Here is a 20,757-nt window from a genome sequence, read left to right as displayed (position 1 = left end):
TGGAGGCTCCACGAGGACACCAGCAGAGTCTGCTGAGCCGCCCAGTCCGCCCAGAGCCCTGGCCGTCTCCGCAGGTCTGTCGAGCCCGCTTTCGAAGCCGCCGCTCTTTCCTGCGGGAGGGAGTTCCGCAGCTTAACGCGGCGCTGCAGCCCCAAAGTGTGCGAGAATCTTCTCCCCTTGCAGCGCCCCCCCCCCAGCGCAGCAGATCTCGATCCCTCTCTCCAGGGTCCCCCGCCCAGCCCCTCCCTCCCAAAATATGTGCCCCCCCCCTCCGCACAGCAACCCTGCAGAGCCAGACTCAACAAGGGGGAGAGAGATGGTTTATTCCGACTTTTGCAAACCGTAGAGATGAGAAGTGGGTGGGGACGGGCTGCGGGGGGGGGGCGCTTGGGCGGAGTGTGCGCGTTGCGGGCGGGGGTCCAGCCCAGCCGGGTCCCTCAAAGGCCCCCGTCGCCCTGCGAGAAAATAAGAGAGAGAAATTGGCCAGTGAAGCAGCGGGCTGGCAGCGGCCGTGGCTTGTAGCACCTGGACTTAGCGCCCGACCTGGGGGCCAAGAGAGGCTGCGACCCCCGCGGGTGAGCCTGCTTTGCCGGGCGGGGGGCACTGACCCTCCTTCCCGCCGCCCCCTCCCCACGCTCCCCCCATTTCTCAGGCCCCCTTACCGCTCGGTCCTCGGCTTTGCGGCAGTCTCCGCACACGGTGCCCACCAGCCCATTGACCACCTGAAGTCCGCACAGCGCCAGCTCCACCAGCCCCAGGCCCAGCAGGATGGCGAAGAGCACCACGTGCCACATCACCACGTTGGGGGGGTTCAGGCACTCCTCCCACAGCGTCCGGTTGCCCAGGTAGCTCTCACTGCGGGGGAGACAGGCGCCATCAGTGGGGAGGGGGCGCTGGAGGGGGTCCTTGGGGGGGGAGGGGGCATTGACCGCCCTTTCTCCACGGAGCTCAAGGAAGATGGCCCACGTGGGTGTCTTCCAACTTCTTCGGAGGTTTTTAATCAGAGGTTGGATGGTCCTCTGCCAGGGACGCTTCAGCTGTGATGGCTGCATTGCAGGGGGTTGGGCTGGATGACCCCGGGGTCCCCCTCCAAGCCCTGCCAGATATCCTAGGCTGAGAGGCGGTCATACCCACAGCCAGGGCCGGATTGAGGTTTGAAGAGGCCCTCAGCTCCTGAAGGTCATGGGACCCTTTCTATGTCCAGCTGTCCTTTGTCAACAAGAAATTGTCACTGCTTTTTGTGTTGAATATATGCTATATGGCAATTTACAGACCTAATAGGTATTTAAAGCCATTTGCACATAGCATAATGTGTATTTTATCAAAGTAATTGTTGAACTGAAATACAGTGGTACCTCGGGTTAAGTACTTAATTCGTTCCAGAGGTCTGTTCTTAACCTGAAACTGTTCTTAACCTGAAGCACCACATTAGCTAATGGGGCCTCCTGCTGTTGCCGTGCCGCCAGAGCATGATTTCTGTTCTCATCCTGAAGCAAAGTTCTTAACCCGAGGTACTATTTCTAGGTTAGTGGAGTCTGTAACATGAAGCATCTGTAACCCGAGGTACCACTGTATTACTAAGAAGAAGTACGGTATATTAATAGTGAAATACAATTGAGAAGAAGTATATTCATAGTGAAATACAATTAAGAAGAAGTATATTTGGGGGGGGGGCGCCCAAGAGAGTGGGGCCCTAAGCTATAGCTTGTTTAGCTTGTACGTAAATCCGGCCCTGACCACAGAGCTTCCTGGCCACGTGCAGAGATTTGAAGGCAGGTCTCTCCAAACCTGGATCTGTCCCACCCACGACCAGCATCCGAGCGCAGGAGTGCTTCCTGCCCTCCTGAGGTTTCCAGCAACTGGGATTCAGAAGCATTTGTCTCCCAGGGGGTGGGGGGCTGTCCCTCCCTCTCTACTGCACCCCCCCCAGCTCCTCACCTGAGGTCCTTGAAGGGTGACCCCCACGTCCCGTCCTTCACCTCGCACCAGGGTCCCTCGGCCAGCGCAGTGGACGACACCACCAAGCAGTAGAAGCCCCCCAGCCCCCCAAAGATGGAGCAGAAGACGGAGCGCAGCATCTGTGGGGGAGGAGAAGGTGAGGGGGGGCTGGTGCCGCCCAACACACGCCCCACTTGCTCAGCCCCTCTTCTGCTCTCAGGACTCCAGCCCAGAGCCCTCTTGGCACAGACTCCATAGGAAGCCCCCCCTTCTCTCCCCTCGGAGGGACAAGGTGGGAGCTCCCAGTCTCCCTCCCTAGAAACAGGACTCTGCGCCCCCAAACCTCTACCAAACCCCCAGGCTCTGTCTGCGAAAACATCATGGGGGGCATGTGTAGAGGATCTCTGTGTTGCTACTTGCGGGCCGTGCAAATGAGTCCTGGCGATGCGTATGCCTCTGTGCCTGGGCAGAGTGCCTTTGCCTCACTACTGGGCCGGGTGGGGAGAGGAACCCAAAAGTGTGTGTTTGTGTGGAACTGGGGGGGGGGGGGAGTCCTCCAGGGCAGACAAAATAAGCAACAGTTTGTGACCTACTTGATTCCCCCTCCTTTGCCAGAGCTGAAAATAGGAATAAAGGGTTCAGGGTGCAAGGTGCCCATATTCACAAAGGGGCAGCTCACCCGTTCTAGGCCTGGATCAGATTAATGGGTTTTTTTTAAAAAAGGGGGAATGTTTGGGACTGAGCGCCAGGAATGAAAACACCCTCCAGCCCCCAGCCCCAAAGATGAGGCCCAGCCTCAGCTGAGTTGCTAACTTGTTCTCACTTTCTCACACACACACACACAAAATAAAGGAAGAGAAACCTGTCCCTGTTTAGAATATTATAACTGCAGAGCTGGAAGGGATTCCTGAGGGTCATCTAGCCTAACCCCCGCAGCACAGGAATACACACACACACACACACACACACACACACACACACCCTGCCAGGCCCTTCCAGCAATGCAGCCTCTGCCAACCTGGAGTCCTCCGGAGGTTTCCATAGAATCACAGGAATGTAGAGTTGGGAAGGGACCCCAGGGATCATCCATCCCAACCCACTTCAATGCAGGAATCTTTTGCTCAACATGGGGCTCAAACCCAAAATCCTGTCTCATGCTCTACCGACTGAGTGTTCACCAATTATTATTTGGGGGGGGGCACTACAGTTCCCACTAGCCCCTAGCAGGATGTGCTGGCTGCCTGGGAACTGTAGTTCCAGAGACCTGGCTGCCTCTAGCAGGCGCCTTGCAGGTGGCGGCTCAAGGGGCTGAGAGAGTGCTGAGCCCCCTGGCAGACGAGGCAGAGGAAGAGACGGGGAGGAGGGCCCCAAGATCCGCACCTGGCACCTGTTCCCGCAGCATCCGTATCCGCAGCAGCCTTTCCCTCCGGCCCTCACGGCAGAGCACCCGGTGCAGAGGACCTGGGGGAGGCAGAAAGGGAGGAGGGGGAGGTCAGAGAGTTGCTGGATCAGACCCAAGGAAGACCCCCCCACACACACTCCCGGATTCAGCCTCCTGTCCTCACAGCAGCCAAGTGCCCCAGAGAACCCAGGAAGCCAGATAGACTGCCTCTGGCTCAGGAAGCTCCACAAGGACGTAAGAAGAGGCCGGATGCTGGATGAGGCCGGCTTGTCCAGAATCCTGCTCCCGCCGTGGCTGAAAGGGGAAACCCAGCAAACAGGACTCGTGATCTCAGGACATAAGGGGCTCACCTGGCCCAGCATCCTCCTCGACGGGAAACCTGCAAGCGGGATCCGAGCACAAGAGCAACTCCCCACTCATGTGGCTCCCAGTAACTGGGATTCGGAAGCACTATTTCGCGGGCAGTAGCCATGGATAGCCCCCTCCATGAACTTGCCCAACCTTCTTTTTAAGAGATCCAAGTGGGTGGCGGCCACTCATTCCTGCAGCAGTGAGTTCCAGAGGTTAACTCCTCCAAGGTGGCCCCTGGATTGGCCTGGCTGCCCACACCATTAAGAACAACGACAACAATCTGATGGGTTTCCCCAGCAGATTTGGGCGGCTTCCAGCAGATATAAAAACAGAATGGAACATCAAACATTAAAAACTTCCCTAAACAGGACTGCCTTCTGTTGTCTTCTAAAAGTCAGATAGCAGTTTCTTTCCTTGACATCTGAGGGGAGGGCGTTCCACAAGGAAGCGTGCCACCACTGAGAAGGCCCTCTGCCTGGTTCCCTGTAACCTCGCTTCTTGCCACTGCCCCCCTGGCCCTCCCCACCTGATGCCACTGGGCTGGGCTTCTCGAACTCAGGACCTGCCTTTACCTGAGCAGCTCTCAGGCTGCAGAATGCCAGAAGCACACACCTGTCATTTGACAGAAAAGGCAGGTGGATCTGAAGGTGCCCCCCCCAAACATGGGCAGTGGCACCCCCCCCGGCAAGAGCGGTGATCCCCCCCATCAGCTCCCTCCAGCAAACCTTTGCCACTCCTGCCTTCTCCCGTGATGCGCGTCATTTCCCCTTTCGGGGGGCAGAGATCACCTTGTTTTATTGACCCCCCACTCCATGCCAGCTGTCTCCTTTGCAGATAAGGGCCCTGTTATCTCCCACAGAGTGGGGGGGGGGGGCAGGAGGTTTGCACAAAGTTCACCATGAGAGAAACCGAGGCTGCCTGTGGGAATAAAGGGCTGGGGTGGGGGGCCAGACCGGGTGATGGGGTTCCTCTGGGTTCTCCAATGGCAGCCCCAATCCCTTGCGGAATGTGCTTGGCACCCCGTTGCCAGGAGAGACAGCCGGGGTCCTGCTGTGGGTCGGGGCTGTCAACCACCCCATACCAGTGTCGGATTTATGTATGAGCGAAACAAGCGATAGCTTAGGGCCGCACTCTCTTGGGGGCCCCAAAAAAATGTAAAGGAAAAAGAAACTGGATGTACATTTCCAAAATATAAGACAAAAAACAAATAAAATAGAGTGGTACTTTGGGTTAAGAACTTCATTCGTTCTGGAGGTCTGTTCTTAACCTGAAACTGTTCTTAACCTGAAGCACCACTTAGCTAATGGGGCCTCCTGCTGCCGCCGCACCGCCGGAGCATGATTTCTGTTCTTATCCTGAAGCAAAGCTCTTAACCCAAGGTACTATTTCTGGGTTAGCAGAGTCTGTAACCTGAAGCGTCTGTAACCTGAAGCGTCTGTAACCCGAAGTACCACTGTAAAAACCTACATACAGCAACAGTGTTTTAGATACCTAATTAGGTCCATAAATTGCCATATAGCATATATTCAACACAAAAAGCAGTGGCAATTTGTTGTTGCCAAAGGACAGCTGGACATATAACGGGCCCCGTTCCCTTCAGGAGCTGAGGGCCTCATCAAACCTCAATCCGGCCCTGCCAGAGTTGCTCTGCTCCTGAGCATCCAATGCAACCAGGCCATGCTAGGGGGGGGAACTGTGGTCGGTACCAGAGATGTCCCTGGGCAGACAACTCGAGGAAGTGAGCCAGGCTGCGCAAGGCAGGAGGAAGCAGCAGCTCTCCCACCACCGAGGCTCTTCCTGGCGCCAAGTCCTGAGAATCATAGGGATGGAGGGCACCCTCAGGGTCATCTAGCCCAACCCCCAGCAATGCAGGAATCTCAGCTAATGAACCCCTGGCAGGCAGCCACCCAAGCACTGCTTAAACGCCTCCAGTGGAGGAGAACCCACCCCCTCCCTTGGAATCACAGAACTGGGGAGTTGGAAGGGGCCCCTGAGGGTCATCTAGCCCCACCCACCAGCCCTGGGCACTCACCATCAGCCCCCCGCCGACGAGGCCCCCCATGAGCCACACTTGGGTGGTGATGTTCTGGGGGGTCCAGTCCCGCTGCATGTTGGGGAACATCAGGAGGATGTTGGCCACAATGCAGGCCAGGCCGGCGGTCACCAGGCTGAGGCCCACCAGGCGGGCACACTTGCCGGTGCACATGGTGGGAGACGAGGCCCCAGGGGGAGACGGGCGCAGGTGCGGCGGCGGAAGCGGAGGAGGAGGCTGCTGCTGCTGCTGCTGCCGGGCGGAGGAGCCAGACCAGGAAACTGTTTGCTCACAGATAAGGAGGGCAAAGGGCTGGCCAGAGGAGAGGGAAAACATCTCCCAGCCTGGCATCCCTGCCTCCTCCTCCTCCTCCTCTTCTCTGCTGCACAGAAACTCTCCCTCCCTCCCTCCTTGGAGGGGTTTAAGCAGAGGTCGGGGGGGGGGCATCTATCATGGATTGCAGGGGGTTGGACTAGATGACCCTTGGGGTCGCTCCCAGCTCTGCAGTTCTAGAATTCTATTGATTGATTGATTGAATTCATAAACTTCCCCATCCCTGGAGGCCTCAAGCCGGTTCACAGAACAAAATCAGAATATGAAACCACGAAATATATCATCAAAATAGAAACAACAACCCCTCCCCAAAAAAGAACCACATTTTAAAAAGGCATAGGATGACAACCAAAGCAACCAGTGTTTTTGTCCGGTGCTTCAAGGTGTATAATGAAGGCGCTAGGCGAATTTCCTTGGGGAGAGCAGATGGGGAGCCACTGCAGAGAAGGCCCGTTTCTTTTTTGGAAGCCAAATGTCCAGGCATAAATCCCATGTAGATTTTGCAAAAAAAAAAAAAAAAAAAAAAAAGCAGCTCAACAACAACTTTGGGCAAAAAAATAAAATAAAGCTCAACAACTGTGCCCCCCCCCAAAAAAAGCTCAACAATCCTAGTTTCAGAGACATATAATCATATTCTGGACATATAATCATAGTCTGTAGTTGGAAGGAGCTCCCAAGAGTAATCTAGACTGCAGCGAAGGAATCCCAGCTCAAGAATTCCCAGCAGACGGCCACCCAACCTCTGCTAGAAAACCTTTGGCGAAGGAGAGTCCACCACCTTACAAGGGATTGCAGAGTTGGAAGGGACCCCGTGAGTAATCTAGTCCAACCCCCTGCAATGCAGGAATCTCAGCTCAAGCATCCCTGGCAGGTGGCCAGCCAACCTCTGCTTGAAAACCTCCAAAGAAGGGGAGTCTAGTACCTCCACTGCCAAACTGCTGGGAGGAGCCCAGAGAGAAGAAACGCCCTGGTGCACCTGCAGCGGCACAACCGAATGCCTTCCTCTGCCCCGGCTGCAACAAAACATGTCTCTCCTGCATCGGTCTCTGCAGCCACAGCAGGCGCTGCAACTTCCCCACTGCTTGGCCTCACCCCCAAAGGGATGCTCCTCCAGGGTCTCCCGAGGCGAAAAGGGGCTGAAATGGCGGAGGGGGGGGGCAAGGAGATGCTAAAAGAAGGGGGGAAAGAAGGAAATCCCAGGAGCGAGAGGGAAAGTGAGGTGGAAAGTGGGGGTCCCTGAAGTGGAGGGTCCCTGAAGGCAAAGAGCTGCACACACTTTAGTTTATGATATGGAAAATTCAGTGCATGACCTCCTGTGGCCCAGCTGGACTGAGAGCTTGGACCACCCTGACACACATAGATGGATACAAAATGGCTACCTACCTGTAAATAGATGGATACAGGGTTTTTTTCTCCTAGGGGGTACGCAGGGTTACATATACATACCCCTAAACATTTTGTGAATTTTTGTACTTTTGTCAACTTACTGTACTTATTTTCCCCAATTTTAACTATAAAATGGTGGTTTTCTTGAGTCGAAATGAGAGTACCCCTAAACATTTTTTTATATAAAAATGCACTGGATAGAGATTGAGTGATAGATTGATAGATATGAGAGTGAGAGAGAGAGAGAGAGAGAGAGAGAGAGAGCTTTTTTTGTACTATGCTTTCCCCATTCTCACACATTTTTTTCCTGTGTTTATCAGCTGCCACCATTTGTAGGCAGTGATGCCAATAAGTATCTTGCATTTATTTTACTTGTGACATTGAATCTTTTTCTGGTTTTGCACTCCTTCTTTTCCAGGACCGAACCCAGAAACGAGTCTTTCAGAACTTATCGCCTTTGTCATGTTCTCTGCTAATTGTATTTTTATAGCTTGTTTTATATCTTACACCTCGTATTATATCATACTCCACAGGATACAAACTGTAATGCAGTATACTGAAGAAGGGCAGGAACTAAAGGGGAAGAAGGGCAGGAACTAAAATGCCATTAAAAACCACTAGGAATATTTCCTGGGATGGATCTACCGCCTCCTCTCTTCAGTCGCAGAAAAGGCAGGAACCGTGTGCCTCCTCACTCATCCCTCAGCCCAGATCAAATATCTCAGATGGAGGAAGTTTGTTTTCTCCTGCTCAGGAGGGGAGAACGTGAACCAAAGGATTATATTCCAAGCAAACACCAGGAAAAAAAACATTAGGATGGGAAGAAGGTGGTGGACTCTCCTTCCCTGGAGGTTTTTAAGCCGAGGTTGGAGGGCCGTCCCTCGTGGATGCTTGAGTTGAGAATCCTGCATTGCAGGGGGTTGGACTGGATGACCCTCAGGAGCCCCTTCCAAATCTACAGTTCTATGATTCCAGGATGGGGTTTCCTGCTTCTTGCAGGGCCTTTTCTCCTGCTTGCTGCTCCTCCAGTTTCTGGTTAAGGGTGAAAACAGCTCAGAAACCTGCCAGCCAAGAGGCTACCCCGATGGAGGGAGGTGGGGTAGCTGCCCCTCCCACAAATAAAAAATAATAATAATACTCACCCAAAACTACAAATCGTAGAAAAAAATTTCTGAGCACTTGGGGTCAAAAGAAAGTAATTTGAAGCAACTGTTGCTGACCCACGTCATTCCGAATCTGCTGGACAGAGCCAGACAGAGGATGGGGACAGGTGGGAGACCTGCCCCCCCCTAAAAAACCATAAATCCTGGTTACTCTCATGGCTCCCACAAATAAAGCAGCTCTGGGTGCTCAACACACGTGTCTCCTGCTCTGCAGAGGGAGAGCTGAGTGTGCCTGGCTTTGCCAGGGTTAAAAGGAGCTGAGCTGGATTCCTAGAGAGGAAAGGCAAGGGGGGGCAGTCCTCCAGATCAGAAGCCCCTCCTCCCTGCCACTGACGTCCTTTCCTGAGGGGGAGGGGGAGGGGAAGTTGCTGTCTTTCTGCTTTGCACCTCCTGCAACCTGGTGAGTCTCCCTTGTCTTCCACCATGGGGTGCATTGGGGAGAAGCGGGGGGGGGGGGTGCATCAGGGGGTCCTGTTCAGCTCATGCAGACGGGGAGCCCCCAACCAGCCCCTTCCTCACCCCAAGACACAACCACCCAACTGGCCCTGCAAAGGAACTGACAAGCAATGCAGCTGCTTTAAAACAGGAATTGATGGTGTTCTCCAGGGCTGCTGTGGGGATTAAAGGACAACAGGGAGACCCCTGGATGTCCCCTTGAGCCCCTGGGAGAGAAGGGTGGGTGCAAATGCAATGAATGAGGAGAGGGAGCCCAGCCCATCATCTGGCTGTGGGATTTTGGAGCTGATTCTGATTCATCGTCAAGGTCAGCTCCACATACGTAGCGGGCATTGCAATAATCCTGGAGCAAGGAGTGCCCTGTCCACGTCCTCTCTGTCCCAAAGGGACTGGGGCTAGCAGCCTAGGCGAGATGGAAATGGGGCGGTAGAGAAGGGGCAGTATCTGCGGTGGGGAAATGACGGGCTCCTTCTGGCTAGTTCCTCCACCTTTGTTCTCACATGTGGTTCCTAAAAGCTGGAGTATGGGACCGTTGCTGCATCCTGGCAGCAGATTTGAATGGCTGGCCAAACCAGATGAAGGTGGCCAATGGGTCTCAAACCCTCAGTGGGTTAGGGACTCCCGCTGCATGCAAAGACAGGCTGTGGTGGATTGAGCGCACGAGACCCACAGTGGGTTCAACAGTTAAGAAGGGAATTTCTGCAGGTCTTGCCATCTGGTCAGTCCAGGACTTCCAGGCACACTGCCTAGGCTTGCACCCCACGGCAGTCACTTTGGGGCTGCAAATGCAGAAAAACTATGCGAGAGGCAGCAGTTATGAGTCGTTGGCACCATCTGAGCCTTCAGTGACCATGTTGGATCCAGGAGTATTCCCAACATTTTTGATCCGTGTGGGAGTTGTTGCTGTTGCTGCTCCTGCTGTTAATTACCTGCCCTTTTCCCTAAGTTCCCACAGTAGATGGCAGCAGTAAAGTACAATATTAAAGATGTTTAAAACCAGTACAAGCATAGAAAGATTTACAGTACTTGCTTTTTAGCACTGTCCTTTGAACCTACCCAAATGAACTTTGATTTTGCCCATTTGACCCTCGGGGGGGTTGGCCAAATAATGATTTGGACCCTGAGAAAAAAGAAAAGGTACCCTACCCCAGTACTGTATTTTTTGCTCTATAAGACTCACTTTTTCCCTCCTAAAAAGTAAAGGGAAATGTGTGTTCGTCTTATGGAGTGAATGCAGGCTGCGCAGCTATCACAGAAGCCAGAACAGCAAGAGGGATTGCTGCTTTCACTGCGCAGCGATCCCTCTTGCTGTTCTGGCTTCTGAGATTCAGAATATTTGTTTTCTTGTTTTCCTCCTCCAAAAACTAGGTGCGTCTTGTGGTCTGGTGCGTCTTATAGAGAGAAAAATACGGTAATTTGCCTTGAGAAGCTTGGAGCTTCCAAGTTCTAGAAAATAAGACAGAAGCAGGGAAGAAATGTGTCCTGAAGTGGGGGTGGGAGAGAGCAACTCTTGAGAACCCTGGAATTAGGACCCCCACTGTTAGCCTAGTGTGTACATTACATTTGGTATAACTGACACACTTGTCAGTCACAGGTCTGGTTTTATTCCTCGTCTGCAAACACTGAAAGACAGGCTCAACCAGGCTGATTCATTTCACAGTCTGGTATGGTCACTTCTAGGAGGGCTGGAGGCTTACCTTTTCTTTAAAAAAGCTGAAAATCTGGCCTGTGGTAGAGTCCAATCCTGCTTCCTAGCAGGACTCATCCAACAAATTGACTATGTCGGTTTAATAACGGAACAATGCATTTGCTTTGTAGATTTTGCTAGCACATCTTTTCGGACACACAGAACTGGGCAAGAGGGGGGAAAAGGATTCCTTCCTATCTCTTAGAGGCTTCCTGAGAGCACAGATGGATGAACAAGACTCAGCTGACCCTGAAGCAGGAAGAGGCCATGGCATTGAGTCTGGGAGCAGTGGGGGATTCTGGGAAAACTCCATACAGAAGATCCTGGGAGAGGAGGCCACCCTCCGCTCAAATGTGCAGAGCCAGCAGTTCAGGCAGTTCTGTTCCCAGGAGGCCAAAGGACCTCGAGAAGTTTGCAGCCAACTCTACCGCTTTGACCGTCAATGGCTGAAGCCAGAAAGGCACACGAAAGCTGAGATGCTGGACCTGGTGATCTTGGAGCAGTTCCTGGCTGTCCTTCCAGCGGAGATGGAGAGCTGGGTGAGGGAATGCGGAGCGGAGACCAGTTCCCAGGCAGTGGCCCTGGCCGAAGGTTTCCTCCTGAGTCAGGCAGAGGAGAGGAAGCAGGAGGAGAAGAAGCAGGTGAGAGAGACTTTCCTCTGGATGCTCCCAAGGGGCTCCAACAGGAGGGAGAACAAACCCAAATGCTCTACTAATGGCCTATTAGTGGAGCATTTTCGGATATTATAAAATTGTTGCCTCTCATTCCTTTTTCTATAATTCTATGAATTCTTTTTGTTCTTTCAGGGAAAGGATCTGTTCGCAGCAATGGGCCCAGATTACTCTGAGGAAGAGAGGACTCCCCTGGACACAAAAGAGAGGTCCCTGGGTCAGGAGGAAGGAGTCTTTTGTCCCTTTGATCCCATTCTGTTGGTTTTGAAACTAATCTTTTCATCTTTTTGTGGAAGACATTTGGGACCAAGAGCCCCAAGGAGGGGAGATGCATTTTTGCACTGCTGAAATAGGCAATGGGTACAAATGCTAAAATGCACTCAGCATGTGAGGCTTGTTATAAGTAGATTCATTTCAACCGGGGTTTAGGCCCGCTTTTGGCTCAGAAACTGATTTGATCACCCTGTGTAATGACCTTTGCCGAGAGAGAGATGGGGAAAGATGCCCCCGTTGATTCTGCTGGACCTCTCAGCGGCTTTTGGTACCATCCATCACGCTCTCCTTCTGGAGCAGCTGGCTGAGTTGGGAGTAGGTGGCACACCTTTGCAGTGGTTCTGGTCCTCCTTGGGTGGTGGTTCCCAGAGGGTGATGCTTGGGGGGTGCTTTTTAGCCCCGTGGAGCCTTAAGCGAGGAATTCCTCAGGGCTCTGTTTTATCCCATATGCTACTTAACATCTACAGGAAACCGCTGAGTAGGAACATCCAGAGTTTGGGAGGACATTGCCAGCAATATACTGATGACACGCAATTCTATTTCTCTGTTACATCCGCAGGTGAAGCAGTGGATGTGGAGGGACTGCTTCACCTCAGAGAGGCAGGCACTCCTGTCTCCCCACTTACCTTTGTCTCTTGCAGGTGACAGAATGATGCCGTCAAAACTTCCCAATCCATCTTTTCTTGGTGGTGGAGGGGAAACAGTGGCTGTGGAACCAGATCAGGTAGGGGGAAGGAGCCTTGGGGGGAAAGAGGCTGGGGGGTGGGGCAGCCAGGGCATCTCTGGGAGCAAATGAATCTCTTCCTCTTTGCTTCAGTCAAATCTGCCCTTAAGGAAGGCTGAAAATGCCATCCCATCATGTTTATCTGCTGAGAGTAATGAACAGCCACCTCACCTTAACTCTCCTCCTAAATGTTGCTAAGCATTATTTATCAGTTGTTGCAGTTTGTTTCTACACTATGTTTATTGGTCAATGCTAAAATATAAGGAACTTTTAAAAAACCAGTGGTGAGAATTTGCCTGCCCAGCCCCTCCAGTTGAGGGCTCCCCCCCCTTCGCCACCTCCCCAAGCCCCCATGCAGCCCTTGGAGTTGGCTTTAGGAAATGAGGAGAGTTGTCTCTCTGCACCCTCCCAAAATACCACATAGGGAGAGGAGAGAGGGGAGCCTTCCATTTCACAAGCTAAAATGCTTGTGCAGACATACGGATTTGAAGAGCACCATGTGGAGTTTCACCCCTTTGTACAAAGATTAGTACCCAGTTTTAAAAATACAGAATAAAATAATTCCATTAAGATGCTTAGATATGCATCCATCATTAAAATGTGCAGTGAAACATTCCCCTGAAAACCACTCAGCAACTAACAGACAGGAAACAACAGAACAATGTGTGCTAGATAATCTTTATGCTTTCTGAAAGGGAGACCTTTTCTTTCAGAGTCTAGTGTGCTTTGAGGATATAGCTGTGTATTTCACAGAGGAGGAGTGGGCGTTGCTGGATCCTGACCAGAGAGCTCTGCATCAGGAAGTCATGGAGGAGAATCGTGCGATCATGGCCTCTCTCGGTAAGGCTCCCTGTTGGATCATATCAGTCCTGAAATTCTTTACATTAATCTATGTGACGAACCTCTCAGATTTTGATGGAGCTCAACAGCGCCACCTACAGCATCTGGGATTCTAACACACACACCCTCAGCTCACCTTGAATAGAGGGCTATCAACTGTTTCGTTTGTGTGAACATTTCTTTCTCTGGTTATGCCTTTTGATTAGGCTGTCAGTTTTTTGTTCTTGATTCTGTCAGATTCTGGTTGACCAAAAAGATGACTGACATTAGAGATGGAGCAGATTCTATGATTGGGCCAAACAAAACCACAGAAAGGGCTGAAACACAGCAGGAGGGGCCCCTTCTCAGGAGGAGAGTCCTTTTTCTGGGAAATAGATCTCTTGGCTGACTCCTCAGAGGAATATGTGGGAACCCAAGCCGCCTGGGCAAGGGGCCTTCTTGAATTTAGCAGCAGCCCAGGCCGAGGTGGTTTTGGTCAACCTGCAAAGTCCTGATCCAGCAGCTCCAGCACGTCCGGAAGGTCTGGAAAACCAGGAAAGGGGGGTAGGGGGACCACCCTTGCCTCCCCCACCCTCTGAGAGGCCTCCATTTGCCCTTGAGTGGGTCACCTGGCTAGGACAGGCTCTGGGCCTTCCCACAGCCCTGTTCAGCCAGGGGCAGCAGCGGGGAGGGGGCCTTAGGAAAGCACCCATGGTTCTGGTTCAAGCAGGGCTAGGAACCAGCACGATGGCCAGGGTGCCAGGGAGGATGAGAAGGAGAGCTGATCCCTTCCCTTCCCCCTCAGAGCATTCCTCATCTTGGAGCAGCCTCTTGTCCCCTCACAGGGGAAGGGCTCAGAGGCAGGGGACCCAGCACAGGAGGTACCTGGTGCTGCTGAGCAGGGGAGGAAGGGGCTCTGGCAGAAGCGCTTCCAGAAGAGCTGAGCCTTCCCTTTCCCCATGGGTAGCCAGCTCAGAGGATGCCTCAGGCTCTCACACCCCCTTCCTCAACATCCAGGCCTGCCCCACCTCCTCAGACTGGGAGGACGGTGAGCTTTTTCCAGGTGAGGAGGAACGGCAGGAGGACAAGGGGGAGCATTCCCCCAGACTCTTTATGAGCCTAGACATCAAGCAGCTCCTGGGAAAGGCTGTGAGGACAGTCCATGTCCCTGAGCAGGCCCAGGCAGCAGGCAATGCCTCCATGGCCTTTCCCAAGAGCAAGGCCTGCAAGAGGGTTTCCCCTTATCCAGAAGAGTTTAAGGAGACCATCTTGCAGAAATGGTGGATTCCTGGGGCTGCTAAGGCAGCAATCTTCCCCATAAGGCAGCTAAATCCATTCGATAAGCCTGCAATGGGATTTCTTAGTGTTCCTCCCGTAGATGACCCCATATGTTCCCTCACTCATGGATCCATGGTTTCCAGAGATGGGCAGGATCACCCCAGGAACCGTGAAGACAAAAGGGCCGAGGTTTTGTTGCTCAGATCACATGAAGCTTGTGCACAAGCCATTGAGGTCTCGGCTGCAGCTTCTTTCATGGTCAGAGCAACCTACATCTGAGCCCAGGCCCTTCTGGCAGAGGTTGGACCAGGGTTCGTCCATATCCAGCAAGGAATAGCAAAGCAAGCTAGGCCTCTGCCCATGTGGCTGATGCCTCGTCGGATGCTTGTTCAATTCGCAGCTGGAGCCAGGGCAGCAGATGTGGCAGTGCGCAGGTAGCTCTGGCTTAAACAGTGGCAGGTGGACACCAAAGCCAAGACCAGCCTGGCCAGCGACCCCTTCAAGGGGGGCCAGCTATTTGCAGAGGGGCCGGAAGATGCCCTGGTAGAGACCAGAGACAAGAAGACGGCTCTGCCTCATAAGAAGACAGAGAGAAAGAGTCAGAAAGGAAATGATTCTTCCTTTCATCTCCACAGGGGCTCATTCATAGAGACCTTAAGGCAACAAACCCTCCAGGGGAGGGGGGCAGAAGGAATGGATGTGCACAGGGCTATCAGGGTTTACCTCAGGAACACAGAGGAGTTCCGCATTACAGGGGCTCTGTTTGCTTCTTTCCAGTCTAGAAACAAAGGGCACAAGGTTTCTCCAGCATCATTGGCAGGCTGGATCCGGGGGTGGGGTGGGGTGCCCTTGGGAATCACTGCCCATTCCACCAGGAGCACAGTCACCTTGGCATCCTTTGGGATGTGAGCTCCCCTGGGTGATATACACTTGGTCCTCTCCCTCCACCTTCATGAAACACTATAAGTTAGACACCTTCGTCTCAGCAGAGGCCTCCTTTGAGAGAAGAGTGCTTCAACAGGTGGTTAGCAATGAGGAGGTAGGGCCTACAACGGCTGCCACCCGATCTGGACACTGCTGAGATACTTCCCACATCATGGATCCCAGTTTTCCCCTACAGGTGAAGTGAACATTGATACTTACCGTGATAGGTTCCTTCTCTGTACAAAGAATTGGGATCCAGCCCTCTCAGGTACCTCTGTGTGCATGGGAGAGGCTATCAAACAATGGATTTCGGAGGGTGGCCTAGAAGGACATGGGACACCTTCCCCCAAGGTCCAGGGGCCTCTTCTGTCTTTCCATCCCAGCCTTCTTGCTCTTCAGCACATCTCAGAGTTCCCCCTCCTTCACCTGTGCTAGTTACTGGGGCCAGTAGGAATTGTCATTCAGTGACGAGAGCAGCATGCCCCACTGAAATCACTGTTCTGTTCCTATTCTTTAGTTGTTACGTTGTGACTATACAGTTACTTGCTTAAGCATGAGTTAAACTGGAGATAGGGGGTTGTCCTGTCCCTGATGTATTCCTCAAAACTTTAACTTCTTTTCAATGGTGAGATGGGCAGAGACCAATTTTCCCTACAGAGAAGGAACTTATCTCATTAAGTACCAACGTTTGCTTCTCTCTTCGTTGCAGGTGATGAATTGGAAATGAAGAAAATGGGAGACCACGACAAAGTCAAAACAGAGGAGAAGCCATATCAATATTCGGAATGCAGAGAGAGCTTGAGCCAGAGCTCCAGTTCCACTTCCTATCAAAGAAATTCCACTGGAAAGAAACGCTATCAGTGCTTTGAATGCGGAAAGAGTTTCGCTTGGCACGACTCTCTCAATTTCCATCAAAGAATTCATACAGGCAAGAAACCATATCAGTGCTTGGAATGTGGAAAGATCTTCAGTTACAAGAACAATCTCATTTCCCATCAAAGAATTCATACAGGGGAGAAGCCATATCACTGCTTGGAATGTGGGAAGAGTTTCAGTTACAGAGCCAGTCTCACTTCCCATCAAAGAATTCATACAGGGGAGAAACCATACAATTGCTTGGCATGTGGGAAGACCTTCCGTCATAGCTGTCATCTCAAGTCCCATCTCAGAATTCATACAGGGGAGAAACCCTATCAGTGCATGGAATGTGGAAAAAGCTTCAGTAAGAGTTCTGTTCTCACTTCCCATCAAAGAATTCATACAGGGGAGAAACCATATCAGTGCTTGGAATGTGGAAAGATCTTCAGTTATAAGAACAATCTTACTTCCCATCAACGAATTCATACAGGGGAGAAGCCATATCAGTGTTTGGAATGTGGAGAGAATTTCAGTTACAGAGCCAGTCTCACTTTCCATCAAAGAATTCATACAGGGGAGAAACCATATAATTGCCTGGCATGTGGGAAGAGCTTCCGTCACAGTTGCCATCTCAAGTCCCATCTTAGAATTCATACAGGGGAGAAACCATATGAGTGCATGGAATGTGGAAAGAGCTTCAGTCAGAGGTCCAATCTCACTTCCCATCAAAGAATTCATACAGGGGAGAAACCATTTCAGTGTCTGGAATGTGGAAAGAGCTTCAGTCAGAGTTCTGCTCTCACTTCCCATCAACGAATTCATACAGGGGAGAAGCCATATGAATGCTTGGAATGTGGGAAGAGCTTCAGTCAGAAGGGCAATCTCACTTTCCATCAAAAAATCCACAGTGAGGAGAATGGGAGAATCTAGTCCAACCCACTGCAGTGCAGAAATCTCAACTGAAACATGCATGACAGATGGCCACCAAGCCCATGCTTGAGATCTTCCAAGAAAGGACAGTCCACCACCTTCCAAGGGACTTGATTCCACTGTTGTACAGCTGTGAACATTAGAAAGGTCTTCCTGATGTTTAATTGGAATCAACTTTCTTGTAACTTGAAGCCATTGGTTCAGGTCCTCCTCTACAGACCAGGAAGAAACCAGCTTGCTCCATCCCCCATGGGACAGCCTTTAGAGGTCACTATCCTATCTCCTCTAAGTCTACAAACACCCCCAGTTTCCTCAGCTGTTCCTCCTAAGTCTTGATTTCCAGAGCCTTGATCATTTCGGTCACCCGCCTCTGCACACGTTCCAACTTGTCAATATCCTTCTTGAATTGTGGTGCCAAGAACTGGACACAAGACTCCAGGTGTGCTCTGACCAAGGAAGAATAGAGCAGTGGTATGACTTCCCTTGATCTGGACTGTGTGGAGATTCATTTGCCCCTTTTGAGATTACTTTGCAGCCTTGAGATTCCTTTTGCCCTACCCACAGCCACAGTTTGCTTGGCCCCTCACCCAGCTCACAGTTGTGCCAGAGAGGAAACTGAGGCACATTTTGCCCATTCCTGTTAATTATTCCACCTTGCCCCCTCTCTCCTGTGCTCCCACCTCCCGTCACTTGCACCGCCGCCACTGCCTGGATCTGCCTCTTCTCCTTGCACCAGCTCCAGACTGCCTCCAGGGGGTCAGCGTTCCTAGTGAGGGGCAGGGGCTACGGCGGAGGGGAGGGGTCTGCTGGTGGTTTCTGGCCAGGGACACTTTGTAGATTGGGTGGAAGATGAAGGCGTTGGGAGCTCCAGATGGGGAGAGGGGGGCAGATGGGTCAGTGGGAGAACTCCTAACATTCCTCCTCCCCCTAAAATCTGTGTGTCTTGAGCCAGCGTGATTACTTGTTAATACTGTGGTACCTTGGTTCTCAAGCGCCTTGGTACTCAAACAGCTTGGAACCCAAACACTGCAAACCCAGAAGTAAGTGTTCTGGTTTGCGAACTTTTTTCATAAGCTGAATGTGCTCCGTTTTGAGTGCTGCACTCCCTTTTTGAGTGTTACGCTGAGGTCTGTCTGTTTTTGCTATTTATTTTGCGTTTTTGTTTCTGCAGCTTTTTTGTTTTGGTTTTGTAACTGTGTGGAACCCGGTTCAGCTACTGATTGACTGATTGCGTGACTGCAGTACACTGTTTATTGCTTTCATTTTATGGATCAATGGTCTCGTTAGATAGCAAAATTCATGTTAAATTGCTGTTTTAGGGGTTGTTTTTAAATGTCTAGAACGGAGTAATCCATTTTGCATTACTTTCTATGGGAAAGCGCGCCTTGGTTTTGGAACGCTTTGGTTTTGGAACGGACTTCCAGAATGGATTAAGTCTGAGAACCAAGGTAAAGGTACCCCTGCCCGTACGGGCCAGTCTTGCCAGACTCTAGGGTTGTGCGCTCATCTCACTCTAGAGGCCGGGAGCCAGCGCTGTCTGCAGACACTTCCGGGTCACGTGGCCAGCGTGACAAGCTGCATCTGGCGAGGCAGCGCAGCACATGGAACGCCATTTACCTTCCCGCTAGTAAGCGGTCCCTATTTATCTACTTGCACCCAGGGGTGCTTTCGAACTGCTAGGTTGGCAGGCGCTGGGACCGAGCAGTGGGAGCGCACCCCACCGCGGGGATTCGAACCGCCGACCATGCGATCGGCAAGTCCTAGGCGCTGAGGTTTAACCCCCAGCGCCACCCGCATTAGCACTAAGAATAAAAAGCTTCAAAGGCTTCCAATCAACACGCTGTGCTGATTGTAAATAATGTGCTAACAGAAAAATGTAATATAACAAAGGGGACAAGACAGGGTTGCCCCTTGTCACAATTATTGTTTATACTAGTATTAGAGGTTTTGGCTAGCAGAATCAGATTGGATGTCAAGATTGAAGGGATAACAGTGGGACACAGGACATATAAACTTAAGGCATTTGCTGATGATGTGGTGATATTGGTAGAGGAGCCTCTGATCAGGGTTCCAAAGGCTCTGGAACAGATTCATAAATTTGGAGAGGTAGCAGGCTTCAAACTTAATTGGTGAAAAAAATAAATATGAGAAACCAAGAACTATTAAAAGAGGTAGATCAAGACTTAAAATTAAGGAGTTATGAAGAAGTAAGAGGACTAATAACCAATTGGTTGCAATATCACCAGCTTAATGAAGTTGGATAAAAAGAAAGGTTTTTCTGATAAAACCTCCCAATTTGAAAGAGTTGCTGGAAAATAAAAACTAAATGTATCAACTTTTATCGGATTGGTAAACAAAAGATGGACCAGTTCAAAGCAGTGGTGATACACTGAGCAAGGGATTTTGGTTATAATATTGAGCTAGCAGCGTGGGAGAAATTATTGATTACCGATCTGAAATTTACAGCATGTTATACTTTGAAAGAAAACTATATGAAAATGATGTCCCATTGGTACTTAATTAGCTAAAATGTATCGGTCAAATTCTAACGTGCTAGAAATGTAAAGAGAAAGTGTGCATCTTTTATCATATGTGGCAGTTATGTAAAAAAAGCTTTATGGGAAATGATATATAATGAGTTTTTTTAAATGGTGAAAATAATGTTTACTAAACAACCAGAAGCTTTTCTTATAGGAATTTTAGGTGCAGAGATTCTGAAGGACCAGAAGAAATTGTTCATGTATGCAGCCACAGTTGCCCGTACGTTGCTGGCCCAGGGATAGAAAGAAAATACAGTTCCGACCAAGGAAGAGCGGCTGTTAAAATTAATGAACTGTGCTGGATTGGCAAAACTTACAGGAAGAATCAGGAGGCAGAAAGAATCCAATTTTAATAAAGAATGGGGGAAGTATATAATGTATTTGAAAAATTACTGTAAACAATTACATTCATTAGTAGGTTTGACAGAAAACTTGTAAAAATCTGAACCATGGCTTGATTAAGGATTTACAATAATTGGAGTTGGTGATGAGATGCAGAATGAAAATGAAAATATAAGGATCCACAAAGGGGGGGGGGAGTTAAATGGGATATGATGTCTGAATTTTGTTTCTTTTTTGTTGTTATGGTTTGTAAAATGGAAAATGCAAAAATAAAATTGAAAAGCTTCAAAGGCTTCTTATCTGGACCTGCCTGTCTTTCTTGGGTTACAGCTCAGTCGGAGAGCACACAACTCTCAATCTCGGGGTCATGGGTTTGAGCCCCACGCTGGGGAGAAGATTCCTGCATTGCAGGGGGTTGGACTAGATGACCCTCATGGTCCCTCCCAACTCTACAATTCCATGATCTTTTGAGTCTAGGAATCAGTGCTAGGCTGCTATGATTGCTGCCTATTGAGAAGAGGGTCCATGGAGCTTTTGATGAACAGATGCCCGGGGGGAAAGGCGGTGGATTCAGGGGGTGCAGAAACAGGGGGTGCAGTCTTTGGAAAGGAGGAGGAACCATAGTCAGAAGGTACCCCAAGGGTCCTCTA

At 50.9% G+C, this 20,757-nt stretch overlaps 2 protein-coding genes across 2 annotated transcripts; one reads left to right on the top strand and one right to left on the bottom strand.

The window, feature by feature from the left end:
* Positions 1-302: 302 nt before the first annotated feature.
* Positions 303-5,993, bottom strand: LOC308461012 (transmembrane 4 L6 family member 5-like). Its single transcript, XM_080977589.1, has 5 exons — positions 5,724-5,993; positions 3,319-3,399; positions 1,939-2,078; positions 663-855; positions 303-455 (listed from the first exon to the last, which is right to left on the bottom strand). The coding sequence occupies exons 1-5, from the start codon at positions 5,895-5,897 to the stop codon at positions 438-440; spliced, it is 606 nt and encodes a 201-aa protein (XP_080833715.1). The 5' UTR covers positions 5,898-5,993; the 3' UTR covers positions 303-437.
* A 5,328-nt stretch (positions 5,994-11,321) lies between these two features.
* LOC308461001 (uncharacterized protein) lies at positions 11,322-20,412 on the top strand. Its single transcript, XM_080977571.1, has 5 exons — positions 11,322-11,389; positions 11,555-12,416; positions 13,130-13,256; positions 16,147-18,679; positions 19,011-20,412. Exons 2-4 carry the CDS (start codon positions 12,216-12,218, stop codon positions 17,223-17,225), a joined length of 1,407 nt encoding a protein of 468 aa, XP_080833697.1. The 5' UTR covers positions 11,322-11,389; positions 11,555-12,215; the 3' UTR covers positions 17,226-18,679; positions 19,011-20,412.
* Positions 20,413-20,757: the final 345 nt, after the last annotated feature.

The sequence above is a fragment of the Podarcis pityusensis genome (genome assembly GCF_964106645.2).
Source record: "Podarcis pityusensis genome assembly, chromosome: 13".
Classification (NCBI taxonomy): Eukaryota; Metazoa; Chordata; class Lepidosauria; order Squamata; family Lacertidae; genus Podarcis; species Podarcis pityusensis.
The sequence above is the reverse complement of the archived record's forward strand: the minus strand, read 5'-3'. Positions and strand labels throughout refer to the sequence as shown.

Bases quoted from the DNA above. Each gene is read 5' to 3' on its own strand.
- LOC308461001 (XM_080977571.1), top strand. From the start codon at position 12,216: ATGACACGCAATTCTATTTCTCTGTTACATCCGCAGGTGAAGCAGTGG. The intron at 12,417-13,129 runs GTAGGGGGAAGG...CTTTTCTTTCAG, and splicing joins TGGCTGTGGAACCAGATCAG to AGTCTAGTGTGCTTTGAGGA. The intron at 13,257-16,146 runs GTAAGGCTCCCT...TCTTCGTTGCAG, and splicing joins TGCGATCATGGCCTCTCTCG to GTGATGAATTGGAAATGAAG.
- LOC308461012 (XM_080977589.1), bottom strand. From the start codon at position 5,897: ATGTGCACCGGCAAGTGTGCCCGCCTGGTGGGCCTCAGCCTGGTGACC. The intron at 3,400-5,723 runs GTGAGTGCCCAG...TGCCTCCCCCAG, and splicing joins TCGTCGGCGGGGGGCTGATG to GTCCTCTGCACCGGGTGCTC. The intron at 2,079-3,318 runs GTGCGGATCTTG...CCTCCCCCACAG, and splicing joins GCTGCGGGAACAGGTGCCAG to ATGCTGCGCTCCGTCTTCTG.